At 41.4% G+C, this 15,495-nt stretch overlaps 1 protein-coding gene across 1 annotated transcript; it reads right to left on the reverse strand.

Moving 5' to 3' along the window:
• Window positions 1-148: 148 nt before the first annotated feature.
• On the reverse strand, window positions 149-2,652 carry LOC143618982 (ABC transporter G family member 20-like). The gene has a single exon (XM_077091033.1). The coding sequence runs from the start codon at window positions 2,352-2,354 to the stop codon at window positions 240-242; it is 2,115 nt and encodes a 704-aa protein (XP_076947148.1). The 5' UTR covers window positions 2,355-2,652; the 3' UTR covers window positions 149-239.
• Window positions 2,653-15,495: the final 12,843 nt, after the last annotated feature.

Here is a 15,495-nt window from a genome sequence, read left to right on the forward strand (position 1 = left end):
ATTATGCTTGAACTATTTTAACTTCGGTTCAATCAAAGCTTTTAAAGAGTGAATCTCGAGTATAAACAGTTCAGCTTTTACGCGTCATGACATATTGTTTGCTAGCTTAAAAAGTTAAAATTAAGTTTCACATATTAAAAATGTTAAATCATAAGCTCCCATCAAGAAAAAGAAATTAAATTGAAACCAAATACACTTTAAATAGAAAACAAATAAATTACACCATGGGATTTACTTATTTACCTCCTTTTATTTTTACTTCCAACCAACAAAGCAAAATAAAACAAAACCCTAAAAAAGAAACCCAATGCAATTGTGACCCAAAAGCACCCCCATTTGTTAATATCAGTCACCCCTTGTTTCCTCAATATATCTCCACCAGTTGTCAAACAAGTTGAGCTAGTAATACTCACACCAAGTGTTTTACTCATACTCTTCAAAACCTTCACTTTTAATGCATCTGGAATAGCCCCTAGAGGTGAGTTATCAAATATTTGTGTCCCCCTAACAAAACACTTGTTAGGGTCATCAAACTCATTTTGTAACACACCCTGGTATGGATACTTAACTAGTGAAATATAATGAAACCATAGCCAATACTCGGGTATCCGATCGCGGGTAATAAAAAACCCGCTAAACAAAAGGAAGTAAGCGAGAATCGCCACCACGACCGTGTACCCTAGCATCACGTGTGACACGACACCCGAAAGGAAGGTCACGAATGAGCTCCCAACCCAAAACGACGCGAAAATAAATAGCGTGTAGGTAACGAACCCCATGGTTCCACCCGCTAGCCCGACCGACCAAAATGTGATGCAAGCGAACACGAACGAGAGGAAGATTAACGATGGGATGGACATTATCGAATGCGAGACAACGTAGGATGAACGTCGGTACGCGTTGTACGCGGTTTCTCTCATGAAAATGTACCTTTCTTGTAGGAACACGGGGATCGCTTCCGCACACGTGTAGAACATCGTAGACATCGCGAACGCAAAAAACCCTAATCGTTCTTGGATCCCACGGGGCGAATTGTCGAGATTTCGAAACATGGTTGCGAGTATGGTCCCCGTGACAACAATAGCGCCTAGTCGAATAGCGTATAGTTCGGGAGATCGCCACGAGTTGAGCATCAAACGTTTGGCGATCACGACAACCTCGACCCAAAACGGGTTCGCAAATGTCGGTACCGAAGATGCTAGATTCGAATCTATGTTTGTTGCACCCGACACAAGTTTACCTCTAGATATGCTTGCACTTATGGTATCTTTTAGTGACAATTTTGTCCCTTGATCAACCAAATTTGTGTCATGTTTTTTGTTTCTTGACCATGATTTGTAAAAATCAACTAACGGTTTGGTTCCAGTGGGGCCTGATATTTCGAGCTCTCGGATGTAATCCAGAGCGAATTCAGTCCGATCCTCGTGTTCAGGGATCGGGTTACCGAATTCCGCGAAGAATTCGGGTAACTTTGATGTTTTGTCACTAAACACCATTTGTCCTCTTGAAAGGAATATTAACTTGTCTAGTAAACTCATTATTCTATAACTTGGTTGGTGTATAGACATAATAACAACACTACCACTTTGAGCAATCCTTTGCAACACTTTAACCACCATAAACGCGCTAGTCGAGTCCAACCCGGACGTCGGTTCGTCAAGAAACAAAACGATCGGGTCGTGAATTATATCAATTCCAATCGACACACGGCGTCTTTCGCCTCCCGAAACCCCTCTATGACCTTCATCACCGATGATCGTTTTGGCACAGTTTCTTAGACCTAATTGGTCTATTAACACTTGAACCCTAGCTTTCTTTTTTGACTTTGACAATGTTCTCGGCAGACGAAACTCTGCCGAGAACATTAATGTTTCCTCAACCGTTAACATTGGAAACAACAAATCGTCTTGCATGACATAAGCCGAAATAACTTTCAACAGTTTCGACTCGAGAACCTCTCCGTTTAACGTAACCGTACCTTTTAACCTTCCCTTCGCTATCCGATTCGCTAGAGCGTCGATCAACGTTGACTTACCCGAGCCACTAGCACCTAGAACCGCCATGATCTCCCCGTCCCGAGCCTCGCCCGAGATATCATCCAATAAAACTTTATTGTTGTTGCTAGAAGTTTTGACAATATAGGAAAGGTTGTTAAAAGAAAGAACAATAGGGGATGCATGAGGTATTTGATCACAACCATTGTTATGGCCGGTTTTCGAGTCTTCGACGAATAGCATGAGCTCGCGGAGAGTAGAGGAGGTCTGGCGTTGTGGCCGGAGGTCCAGGCTTGAAGGGCCAGACAGTGGGCCTAAAAATGGCAAGTCACTAGACATGGACATTGTGTCCAAAGACATTGAATAACAAGTTATGTTCAATGCAGGGTTTTATAGGATGAAACTCAACTGAGTTGTTGGCTCACTCAGTGAGTCTAGATATATACTATGAAGAGGTTTCTTGACGAGTTGAAATTAAATTGGTGAATATAGAAAGCGATGGAGGTTGGTGATAGTTGGCTGGGAAGATCTACTTACTGTGACTAATATATGTGAAGATGTCATTTGGAGTATAATATATACTCTCTTAAATCTTAATTAACAAATTAAATATGTACATATAATTATATATACGTCTCTAGCCTATTAATTAATCTATTACAATATTTTGTATAAAATCCGGATACATATACATTCATCTCAAATACAGGTGAAACTTCTAGGATATTTTGTACGTTTTCAATTAAACATATTTAGCAATGTTGTAAAAGTAGATTTTTAAGGCCGAGTAATCACTACAAGGTATAGCGTCGATGAGAGTTTTTTTAACTCCGTCTAGTTACTAAGAATTAATTAATCAAATGTGGTCAACTTCAGTCAGAATCACATCTAGTCGGTTAACTTAAGCCGATTTTAACTTAAAAAAATAAAACATAATTCATATTTCTATAATATTAAAAAAAATATATCAATTTTTAGTTAATGATTATTAATTTTAGAATAATTTAGTATTTAAAAATATATTTTTATTATTTGTATTGATATTCACTTATTTTATTATAATTATTCGTATACTCAGAATCTCTTTAGTAACTTTTACAATATTGAGAGATTAAGTGAGTTATTTAGCTTGTTAGTGAAGCTTTTAAAGACTGTTTTGTGAAAATATCTACAACCTAATATATATTATATTCGATTATAGTGGTTACTTGTAGGATGTATCAAAGCGAACACATATATTTTCTAGTTTCTTTTTTAACACGTCTTCATGTGTTCACGAAAACATTTCTTTTCTAAATTTCAAACCATATTACCAAACAACAAAATCATAAGTATTACATAAAAATGTCATTAATATATATTTTTTTATAAATTTATAAATATTAATAACGAAATATCATGAACCAATGCACGCGCAATTAATCGAGGATACAACCTAATGGCTCCAGATTGCAAGAGTGGTTTCCTTGACTCGAGAATTGCTAAACTGCTAATTTTGTACGAATAAAATTTATTGAACGTTATAGTTACTTAATCGTCGACAAATAAATTTGTATTTAAATAATATTAACAAGTTTTAAGATGTTTCCTAATTACACTTTAATTTTAAAAGATAATTAAGCATGTTTCATAATCTTGTAGCTATAGAAATGATTATTCTAACTAAAAGGTTTGCTCTTAAATAGAAGTGATGTACCTCATCATTGGATCAAACTACATCATGTCTAAAAACAACGAAAGTCCAAAATTAAAGCAAACTTAAATTAAGAAAACTTAACAAGTACTTAAGATATGCTAAAGAGTCAATCATTTACGTACAAAGTTATAAAAATGTGTGGAAAAAAGATTTAAGCATGAACCACTGTATGCATAACCTTAAGACCAGGGTGCCCAAGTGATGTTGAGATATCATAAGTAAACGAAAACCACCATATCGAGTCAAGGAAACCACTCTTGCAATCTGGAGCCATTAGGTTGTATCCTCGATTAAAATTTATTGAACGTTATAGTTACTTAATCGTCGACAAATAAATTTGTATTTAAATAATATTAACAAGTTTTAAGATGTTTCCTAATTACACTTTAATTTTAAAAGATAATTAAGCAAGTTTCATAATCTTGTAGCTATAGAAATGATTATTCTAACTAAAAGGTTTGCTCTTAAATAGAAGTGATGTACCTCATCATTGGATCAAACTACATCATGTCTAAAAACAACGAAAGTCCAAAATTAAAGCAAACTTAAATTAAGAAAACTTAACAAGTACTTAAGATATGCTAAAGAGTCAATCATTTACGTACAAAGTTATAAAAATGTGTGGAAAAAAGATTTAAGCATGAACCACTGTATGCATAACCTTAAGACCAGGGTGCCCAAGTGATGTTGAGATATCATAAGTAAACGAAAACCACCATATCATGATGCCTTACATATCATTGTACCAACTACCAAAGACTATAATCCAAATTTCTAGCCATAAACTCCAATACTTTCACATGATTCATTTATGGAGCATTTAAGTTTGTCATCATCATCGTCGTACTCAGTATATCCCACCAATAGCAATGCTATGGTAGGGTCTGAGGAGGGTAAGATGTAGACAGCCTTACCTCTATCCCATAGGGATAGAGAGGCTGCTTCCGGTGAGACCCCCGGCTCGAAGAGCATTTAAGTTTGTGTCATAGTAAAATACGTGCACTAGTCAAACTCGCAAATAAATTAAGCGAATCACTTTTTTTTAACGATGAATTTATGTCATATATGAGACTATACACACAATACTAACCATATATAGTCGCTCTAGTCATACAACACTGACATAGTATACGGCCATATACGTATGTATATGACGGTAATGTGTCCTTGAACTTTTTTTTTCTCTTTTTTTATTTTTAAGATGTTCTTTGTTTTCAAAAGTTATAAACGTTTGCTATCTTTTCAAAATATATGTCTTTCTAATTTAGTATATTAGATTATATCTTTTTTAATTAATATTATAAATTAATGCATTTTTACTTTAAACTTTTTTTATTAGTTTTTATTTTTCAAAATACAATATATTTTTTATTTAAAACTATATTTTTTAAGTTATTTTTTTTTTTTGAGGATTGAGCTCAATCAATTTATTTTAATAATAACTTTTTTAATTGTATATTTGTATATATATATATATACTTTTATACAAAAGCTACAACATTTTCTGATTAATCTTTTATGTAACTTTTTTTTTTCTTAACTATACAATTTTTTGGTTATTTTATAGGTAAAACCTTTTACAAATATAAAAAAGGTGTTTTATACATTTCTTTCACATCTCCTATACACTAGATTATCGATCTTTCAACAAAAATACATACAGGTGTATAACATGCTATACGCCTGGATAGATGTATACTATCGTATAGCTAGCTTGCTACACCCGTATAACTTGTGGCTGATTTGTCACATGTATGTAGCAATTGGGTCCAGTGGCGGATCCACACGGAACCCGGTTCTTTTTCGGTTTTATATATAACCTATAGCGTTTTATAAACGAGCGAACCCATTCTTTTTTCTGCGAGCGGACCCATTATCATTTTAAAAATGTATATTCGAACCCATTGATTATGAAAAGCTTAGTTAATAAACAAATAAAAACATCGGCAATCGACTCAGCAACCGATCAACATTTTTCTTCACCGTTCGCCTCAAGGTTTCAACCATCCTCAACAACCAATACATGTTGGTCTATCGTTTGAGAAGTGTTTTTCTCCAATGAAGCATGTGAAGCCGGATTTGCATAATCTGAGCGACAATTATATGAATTATGCTTATATTTGTTGTATTGAGAATAAGTTCTTTTCTCAAAATAGCGATTGAAGATATTTTTCAAAACATGAAAACACGTAAGGAAGAATTATAATATGCAATATATTTATATTTAATGACTTTGTATTTTATTGAATGTTTAACGATATATTTTTGTTATGATAGTGATATTGTCTTTTATTTATCTAACCGAATGATCAACCCAACCCGAACCGACCCATTCGGGCGCGAAAACTTTGACACCGGAAAAAAAATCAAGCATTGAAAATTCCAAACCCATAGGAAAAAGTTTCTGGCTCCATCACTTATTGGGTCAATGTTTGCATGTAGTGACCTCGTTCCCTGTGTCGTCTTTCCTCAAGAACAACCCATGCACCTGTGTTCGGATTTATGTCCAACCACTGCCAAGCAGAGGCTGCTGGCTGGCTGCATTCAGCCTTGTGAACCACCTCGTGAACTCTTTCAGTTTCTTTTGTACATTACTAAAAACCAATTAATTCCAACCTTTTTCCAGCCCATTTACAATTAAGTTAAAGCTAGCCCATTGCTTATTATACGATGTAACTCAGTAAATAATTATGTTAGTTAGTATTGTCTAATTGGTTTTTGTAATGCAATATTAAGACATGTACAAATGGGTTTTAAATCCTAACCGGTCCGGGTTGGTCAACTCTTGGTCAAAACCAGTTTGGTATAAACTGGATCGGGTTAGAAACCAGTTTGTAGGCAAGAATGTTCAGCTCGATCCAAACCGCTTTGGATCTAGTTGAAGTGGTATTGAGCTGGCATGTTGGGACTTGGGTGTGGTCCAAACCGGTTTTTAGGTGTAGTTGTTTGGGTTATAAACCGTTTGGGCAAGCCCAAACCGGTTATTTTACACCTTTAATACAATACCTAAAAAAATGAATTTCGAATTCTTTTATTTTTCTTCTTCTTTATATCCTCATAACTGTTAATCATTTAATATGATATTATCACTTTTTTTAGTTCAATTGTAGCCCCTTTTATTCTTAAGCATTTGATTCTTATATTAACTTTCTATTATATGTTATGTGGACTTCTCTATGTTACTCTGTTCCCAAAATAATGCGGAGTAATTTTAAAGTAATGATGCTAGAAATAAAAATGTTTTAAAAGTTTTAGCGTTTAAATAAAATCATGATAAAAGCCATCATTTTTCACAATTTATTTGGAACTCATTTTTATATATCAAAATTTACATTATTAAAAAATGAATTATTATATAAAACAAATGCTTGATGATAAATTTAATACTCTAGGGCCTGTTTACTATATCCAGTAAGGCCCATTTTGAATTGCGGCCTACAACCAACTTACCTCTCTCGGCCCACTTCGAATGTCTAAAACCTAAAACGATGAGTGAAAGCAATTGAAGCACTCTCAAGTCTCAACAATACATATTTTTTGCAATTTGTTGCCGGAGGCTTCGGAAGGCTTAGCATCCGTATATAATCCACTTTTTCCAAGTTCGAATCCTCCTTACACTGGTGTTGCTCATATTTTAGAACGTGTATACGGGCTGGGATTCGAACTTGAACACCACCCTAGAAAAACACCCCCGACCACCCAACCGAAGTCGAAGTAGCACTCACAACAATAATGTTCTGGTGTGTTCTCAAGCAAAAGTTAACTAAATTATGTGTTGGGGAATTTATGCAAACGATTATCTTTGGATATCTGTCGTGTAAACACTATCAGATCAAAATTATTTGTGGTTCCTGAAGAGGTATGTACCCGCCTCAACACCGAGCAAGGCGGGTCAACCCACAAGATAAAGACATTATGAAGGCACAAAGCCAAAACCTATGCGCATGGCGCATACAAAACATGCTCAGGCATCATATGCCCAGGCACACATATGCTCGCGCATCGCATATGCGCGCGGCGCATCAGCGCGCGGCGCATATCACATGCACTGCATATCACATCTGCCCAGGCACACATATGCTCGCGCATCACATATGCGCGCAACGCATCAGCGCGCGGCGCATATCACATGCTCGTGCATATCACATCTGCGCATGAAATATCTGCGCGTGAGAATAAAGAGAAGACCTCGCGCATCCTCAGGGTGGGCGCATATCATACGTGCACATAATCAACCTCGTCCTTATCCAAATCAGGATTAGGGCAACCTTGATTGTGCACATCAGACAACCTTCCAGAAGGCATCTTTTTAAGGAGAAAGAATATGCTGATGTTGACAGCTGCCAAATGAAAGGTCGACAACTCAGCATGACACATGTGTTACCACGTGATTACAACCAACGAGAAAGCGCCAGGTGTCCCAGAGGACACGTGGCGCAGTGCGATTGGAGGAGGCCAACGAGGTTGAGCCCAATCAGTGGAAACCCTAGCATTATAAATACAGCATCAACTCCACTTTGATGACACATTCATACTCAATCATTGACAGTTACAGGCAGTGATATCACATTCAATCATATTGAAATACATTCACTCACAGTCAGTTACATACAAACACACAGTCTCACAATCAGAGGGTATTCAGCTATTTCAGCAATACTCTTGAGATCCCCTTACACACATTATTATCTTCTCCACAATATACTGATTCTCACGCCGGAGGGTTACCCCAAAGAGGACCCCTCTGTCCCTTTCTGAGGGGTAAGTAACGGCGCTGTTCATTTTGTAGGTGGAAGAACACAGATCCAGAAGAACCATCGGTGAAATAGTATAATCAAACCCGAGGAAAGTAGATCTACTACCAGTGAGTAGATCCACGTTTCTTCATTGGCGCCATCCACTGTTACAACAAACGGCAATCAGATCTCATCAGATCTATAAAAAAAAAAAATCAATCACCATGGTTTCTGGCGTTCGTAACGTTGATCAAGCTCTGGAGGATATTGAACGTGAGGGTGTTAACGACGGACAGCAGGTTCTGAGGGTTCCGCGTGATTCTACGCGTACCACCAGCAACCGTCCCTTCGTCACAACCCCTCACGGCCAGACTGAAACTCCTCCAGACGATCTCACGTTACAAAATATGGCCGGCGCGAAACTGAAAGGACCAATGGGTCCAGAAGAAGAAACAAATGATCCGAAAGAATGGCTCATAAACGAGCAGCGGCGTCTGATGGAAAAGTACAATGAAATGGTCAAGCAGAAGAAGCTAGCCGACCAAACACAAAGGCAAGCGTTTGATAAGCAGACTACAAAGAGGCCGCGCGCGCCGGAAGAAGGACATTCTGTTCACACTGCACACACTGAGTTCAGTGATGAAGAAGTGCATAGCATGAGGAAGACACGGGATACTCATGCAGGAGGCTCACAGCTCCGCGCGCCTGTGAACATGGCGCCTGGAGCCAGAGCAGATCTGGATCTGCACATGCCGTACAGCCCACCGGTCAGAGGGCAAGTGGACGTAACCACACCCTACAGACCAGCCATCCTGGTAAAACACTCAAAGTTTACTGCGCGCATCGCGCAGGCTCCCATCCAGCACAAGACCAAGATGCCAAGTGGTCTGGGCAAATATGATGGCACAACAGATCCAGATGACTTTTTGCAAGGTTTCTATAACACGGGAAACCTAGAGAGCTGGACGATGCCAACATGGTGTCATATGTTTGCTCGCTGCCTCACGGGCGCAGCGCGGGTATGGTTCGAGAGCTTGCCGACAGGGCAAATTGATGGGTTCGAGGAACTATTAGAAAAGTTCCAAGCCCACTTCGTACAGCAGCGCAGGCACACGCGCGATCCTGATGACATCATGCACTGCATACGCAGGAATGATGAAACGATTGAAGATTACATCACTCGTTTCAATCAGGAGTCCCTGGCAATTAGGGGGTATAACTGAGCAGCTCCTGCGCGTGGCCTTTATACAAGGCGCGCGCAGTGATCAACTCCGCCGGGCTCTCGTAAGCAAAGATGGTATGCCCACCACTTGGGCAAAACTAATGGAGGCATCGCGAGTTTTCGCGAGAAATGAAAAACAGATTGCCCAAGATAGGGCAAGAGAAAGAGCGCATCAGGCAGAATCACCGCGCAGCAAAGAGAAGAGGGCCAAACAGAACTCTGTATGGTCCAGGTTGCAGCCAACAAGTTTTTCTTCCGCGGAAAAACAAGCGCAACCAAGCTCACCCCAGCCCCAAAAAGAAGTTCGTAATCGCGGGGAGGGTGACAAGAGGGAGGGCGGCAGAGATCCTAGCAGACCTCTGCCAAGAATAAGGACACCCCTCACTAAAACACCTTCACAGGTGTTAAGTACTGAGAATGTTCAATTCAAGCCCCCCAAGCAGCTACACTACAAGGGACCGCAAAACAGTGGCAAATATTGTGAATTTCACAGGTCCCCGGGCCATAACACCGACGCATGCCATCATTTAAAGGATGCGATCGAGAAGGATGTAAAATCAGGCAGGCTGGCTCACTTGGTAAAAAACCAAAGAATAGAAGATGAGCAACCGGAAGGAGCCTCTGCCAGTAAGAAATACAAAAGAATCTGTGTGGCTGAGGGGGGACGACAAGGGCAGACGTCAAAAAAGAGAAGCGCGCAAATCCACGGGGATTGGCGCGAGCAGCAAGTCATCTTCCCAAGAATCAGGGGAGGCCCTTCGATAAGCAGTCCTCTCGTCATTACCACACACATTGCTCATTACGAAGTGTCAAAAGTCCTGGTGGACACTGGAAGCGAATCTGACATTATGTATGAGCAATGTTTCAGAAAGTTAGACCCGGCAGACCAAGCGCGGCTCGAAATTGTGAACGCACCAATCTGTGGTGTTTCAAATGAAATCATCCATCCCCTAGGCCAGATTCAGTTTGAACTAACTATGGGGGATGATGAGCATAAGCGAGCAGAAGTTGTCAACTTCTTGGTCTTACCCACCACGTCATGCCACAATATGATCCTGGGTAGGGGAACGATTGCCCAATTTAATGCTGTACCGTCGCCAGCGCACGGCGCATTGGGGTTCCCTACGCCAACAGGTGTAACATTTGTTTACCGCGATCATTTGTGCGCAGTGACAAGCACGCCGCGGGAAGGAAGAATGAAACTTCCAATGGCGGACAATGCGCCAGAGAAGTGGATTTTAAACCCAAAATTCCCAGACCAAACGGTCACAATTGGCGCTACCATTTCAGACGAAACGAGATTGAGAATGAAAAGGTTGCTCACAAAATACACGTCGGTTTTCGCGTGGCAACACTCCGATATGACGGGGGTCCCGCGAGACTTGGCGCAACATTCTCTTAACACGTTCAAGTCGGTGGAGCCAATTGCTCAGAAAAAGAGAATCATGGGGGATGAAAAGGCGAAGGCCATGAATGAGCAAGTTGAGGACCTGTTGCGCGCAAACATCATTCGCCCGATCCGATACCAGACGTGGGTAGCCAATCCTGTGATGGTAAAGAAAAGCAACGGGTCATGGAGGATGTGTATTGACTTCAAGGACCTCAACAAAGCATGTCCGAAAGACTGTTACCCCCTCCCAAACATCGACGCAAAGGTGGACTCCGTGGCGCCATTCAAGCTCAAATGTTTCCTGGATGCCTACAAAGGCTATCACCAGATTCAAATGGCACCACAGGACGAAGACAAGACTGCCTTCAGAACCGACAAGGGTGTTTTTTGTTACACAAAAATGCCCTTTGGTTTAAAGAATGCAGGCGCAACCTATCAGAGACTTATGGATTCGGTTTTCAGTGAACAAATCGGAAGAAATCTAGAAGTCTACGTTGATGATTTGGTGATCAAGAGCAGGGAGGAGAGACAAATGCTCAAAGACATCGAGGAAACTCTTCAGCGCCTAACGGAAGTTAACATGAAGCTCAACCAGAGCAAATGTACTTTCGGCGCGGAAGAGGGGAAATTTCTTGGTGTAATGGTCACTAAGGATGGTTTCAAGGTGAACCCTGAAAAGGTAGAAGCCATCCTTGACATGCCTTCACCATCCACCATGAAGGAGGTTCAGAAGCTGAATGGTAGACTGGTGTCAATCAACAGGTTCCTAGCGAACCACGCCAGCAAATCTACTCCATTCGTTAACACTTTGAGGAACTGCTTGAAGAAGAGCCAATTCAAGTGGACGCCTGAGGCTGAGCAAGCTTTCACTGAGATAAAAGAATGTCTCATAAAGCTGCCCGCGCTCACAGCTCCACTTCCTGGCGAAACCCTTACATTGTACTTGTCAGCTGGAGATCGCGCCATCGGCGCAGTATTATTGGTGGATCGAAAGGGGATCCAAACGCCAATATACTATGTGAGTCGGGTGCTCACAGACCCTGAGACGCGCTATTCCATCATGGAAAAGTTAGTTTTGTCACTAACACACGCGTCGCGCAAGCTCCATAGATACTTCAATGGTCATCCTATTGAAGTTCTGACTGGTTACAACATCCAGCAAGTCTTGTGACGCCCTGCGCTCTCCGGAAGGCTGACAAAGTGGGCGCTGGAATTAGGTGAACACACGATCACCTATAAGCCCCGTCCAGCAATAAAGGGTCAAGTTTTAGCGGATTTCATCACGGAAATCCCAGAGGGAAAGATTGAAGAAGCTCAGCGCGAGGTAGACCCTCCGCGAGCAAATGATGAAGAAGATGTTTGGAGGCTATTCACTGATGGAGCCTCCAACAGCGAAGGGTCCGGCGCAGGCCTCAAACTGGTGGACCCTGATAATCATGAATATACTTATGCTATTAGGTTGGACTTCAAGAGTACCAACAATGAGGCAGAGTATGAAGCCCTGCTGGCTGGTCTGCGCATTGCGCGCAAGTTTGGAGTTAAAAGGCTAGAGGCCCATGTTGATTCTTACTTGGTAGCTGCTCAGGTCAACGGCCTATATGACGCCAAGGAGAACACAATGCCTCTATATCTAGAGCAGGCAAAAAAGCTCGTTGAGCAGTTTGACTTCTTCAGAATCATACACATCTCGCGCAGCGAAAACAAGTCCGCTGACGCGTTGAGTAAAATGGCGTCAACTAATTTTGATCACTTTGGCAAAGATGTCAGGGTGGAAGTAATGAGCAGCCCGTCAGTGCAAACGCAATCGGTCCTTGTAATTCATACAACCCCTTCATCCTGGATAACTCCAATAATGGAATTCCTGAAGGAGGGGAAGTTACCGGACGATCGCGCGCAGGCGAGGAAGATAAGACACAAGGCGCAGAACTATGAACTACTTGAGGGTACATTATATCGACGCTCTTATCTTGGACCGCTCATGAAATGCCTGGATGCTGAAGAAGCAAGCTATGTGATTAGGGAGATTCACGAAGGAATCTGCGGAATACACGCTGGCCCGCGCATGGTGGTTGCCAAGGCAATGAGCGCAGGCTACTATTGGCCAGGCATGTACTTGGATGCGCTAAAGGAAATCCAAAAATGCAAGGCATGTCAGAGCTACGCGCCAAACACCATGCGGCCGAAGAACAACTTGATCCCATTGACCTCCGCATGGCCTTTCCACAAATGGGCCATTGATATTGTGGGGCCCCTGCCGCAAGCGCAAGGGCGAGTGAAATTTTTGGTAGTGGCAGTAGATTATTTCACAAAATGGGTTGAAGCCAAGCCACTAGCAAAAATCACAGCTGAGGCGATGAAGCAATTTATCTGGAGCCACATCATTTGCCGTTTTGGCCTTCCTATGGAAATTGTGAGCGACAATGGCAAACAATTCACTGACAGGAAGATATCCAGCTGGCTCAAAGAATTGCACATCAACCAAATCTTCACTTCGGTCTACCACCCTCAGGGGAATGGCCAAGTGGAGCGCGCGAATCAAAGTTTGTTAAATGGGCTGAAGAAAAGGTTGGAGGGAGAATCCCATTCTTGGGTCGAAGAGTTACCTAATGTCCTGTGGACGCACAGGACATTAAGCAAAACTAGCAATGGCGAATCTCCATTCAGCCTAACCTATGGGACAGAGGCTATGATCCCAGCAGAAATTGGATGCCCATCCCATAGGGTACTCATGATGAGCAAGACTGATAACGAGCGCGAAAGAAGATTGGACCTCAACTTGCTTGAAGGGCGCAGAGAAGCGGCTATCATCAATGAAGCCAAATACAAGAAAAAGCTGGAAAAATATTATAATCAGCGCGTTAAAGAATGCCACTTCAAGAAAAATGATTTTGTCCTTCGAAACAATGAAGCTAGCCGCGCGATACCCCCAGGAAAAATGTCCCCCAATTGGGAGGGACCTTATCAAATTTCAGAAGATTTGGGGAAAGGCGCGTACACTTTAAAAGATTTGAATGGAAAAAAGATACCGCGCGCGTGGAACGCGGCACAGCTTAGAAAATGCTTTATGTAAAAGTTCAAATATGTAATCAAGGCTTTTAAGCCATCATGAATGATGATTCGCGCTACCTTTCAATATTTGTTCTATTAACTTTGCATACATGTTTCACACTTCCTTTATTAATTTGGAGCAATATGACAACACTATATTGACTTCAAAACAAAATAAAACGAAGTAAAACATACATGCGCGAGCCTTAGCTCAAACGCGTTAACGAGTCTTAACTCTAAAACGTCAGGGCCTTAGCCCAAACCTACGAGCCTTAGCTCAAACACGTTAATGAGTCTTAACTCTAAAACGTCAGGGCCTTAGCCCAAAACAAAGAGCCTTAGCTCAAAACACTCACAAACATCCATCTTACATCCCGCGCAGCCTGATCATAAAAATCCTTAAACACAACTAAGGCAAAGTACATGCCATATCATAGTTGTTAAGGTCTCAGGTCAAGGTCGCGCTCGGAATCATAGTGGGTATCTGAGTAACACATGCTGACATGTAATGGCTAAAACTCATACTTCCATATAAAAACCGCGCGACAACAACGCGCGAAAAAGGAATTGTGAAAAGTTATCGCGCATGTCAGCATAAACAAGATACTTCGAAACCACTTACAAAATAGGACTATGGTTAAGTGAATAATTTCCTTACAACCTTGTTCTTATTTTAACGTGCAAGCATATCTTATATCTATACAAGCAAACATGAAGAGATGAATGGAAATGCGCAAGATGTAAAAAAGAGAAAACAAGTTTCATTCCATAGCATTGAAATTTACAAGTATGATGAGTTACAAATTACAAGTATAAAAAAAAATTATAAAATTTCATGAAGGGCTTCTCAAGTCTCCACGTCGACGTCAGCCACTTCATCACCCTCATCATCTCCCGCAGCATCTGGCGCGGCCTGCTCCTCATCTCCGAACTGACCATAGTCAAGTTCTTCCTCCTCATTGGAGTCTTCTATCACGACGGTGTCAGGAGCAGATTTTTTCGCAGCGCCAGAGCCGCTGGCAGGGGCAACATCCCCCGCGCCACCATCATCGCTACCAGCCCTCTCGCATTCATCGAGCAACTTCTTTAGCGCGCCGAGGTCGGGCTGGTCAGCAAGCGCAGCTATCTGCAAAATCAATAGAAAAGTATTGAGTACAAAACACTTGGAAAATTAATCAAGTAAAACTCATTAAGGTCAAGGTACCTGCATAAGGATGGGGATGGGAGTATTCATGTACTTCTCCCCCACCGCGGCCATGTCCGCGCAGGCCGCGTCGCTCTTGTAAGGGTACTCGGATGGGTTCTTCTTCAACATGCCATATTCATATCCATCCGTAAACCCTTCAGCGCGAACCACCAAGCGCGCGGCAGCATTGCAGTCCATCACAAGGGCCTGAAACTCGGCGGAA

Source organism: Bidens hawaiensis, unplaced genomic scaffold (genome assembly GCF_021521415.1).
Source record: "Bidens hawaiensis isolate Kalapana, Puna unplaced genomic scaffold, B.hawaiensis_p1.1 tig00002343_1, whole genome shotgun sequence".
NCBI lineage: Eukaryota > Viridiplantae > Streptophyta > Magnoliopsida > Asterales > Asteraceae > Bidens > Bidens hawaiensis.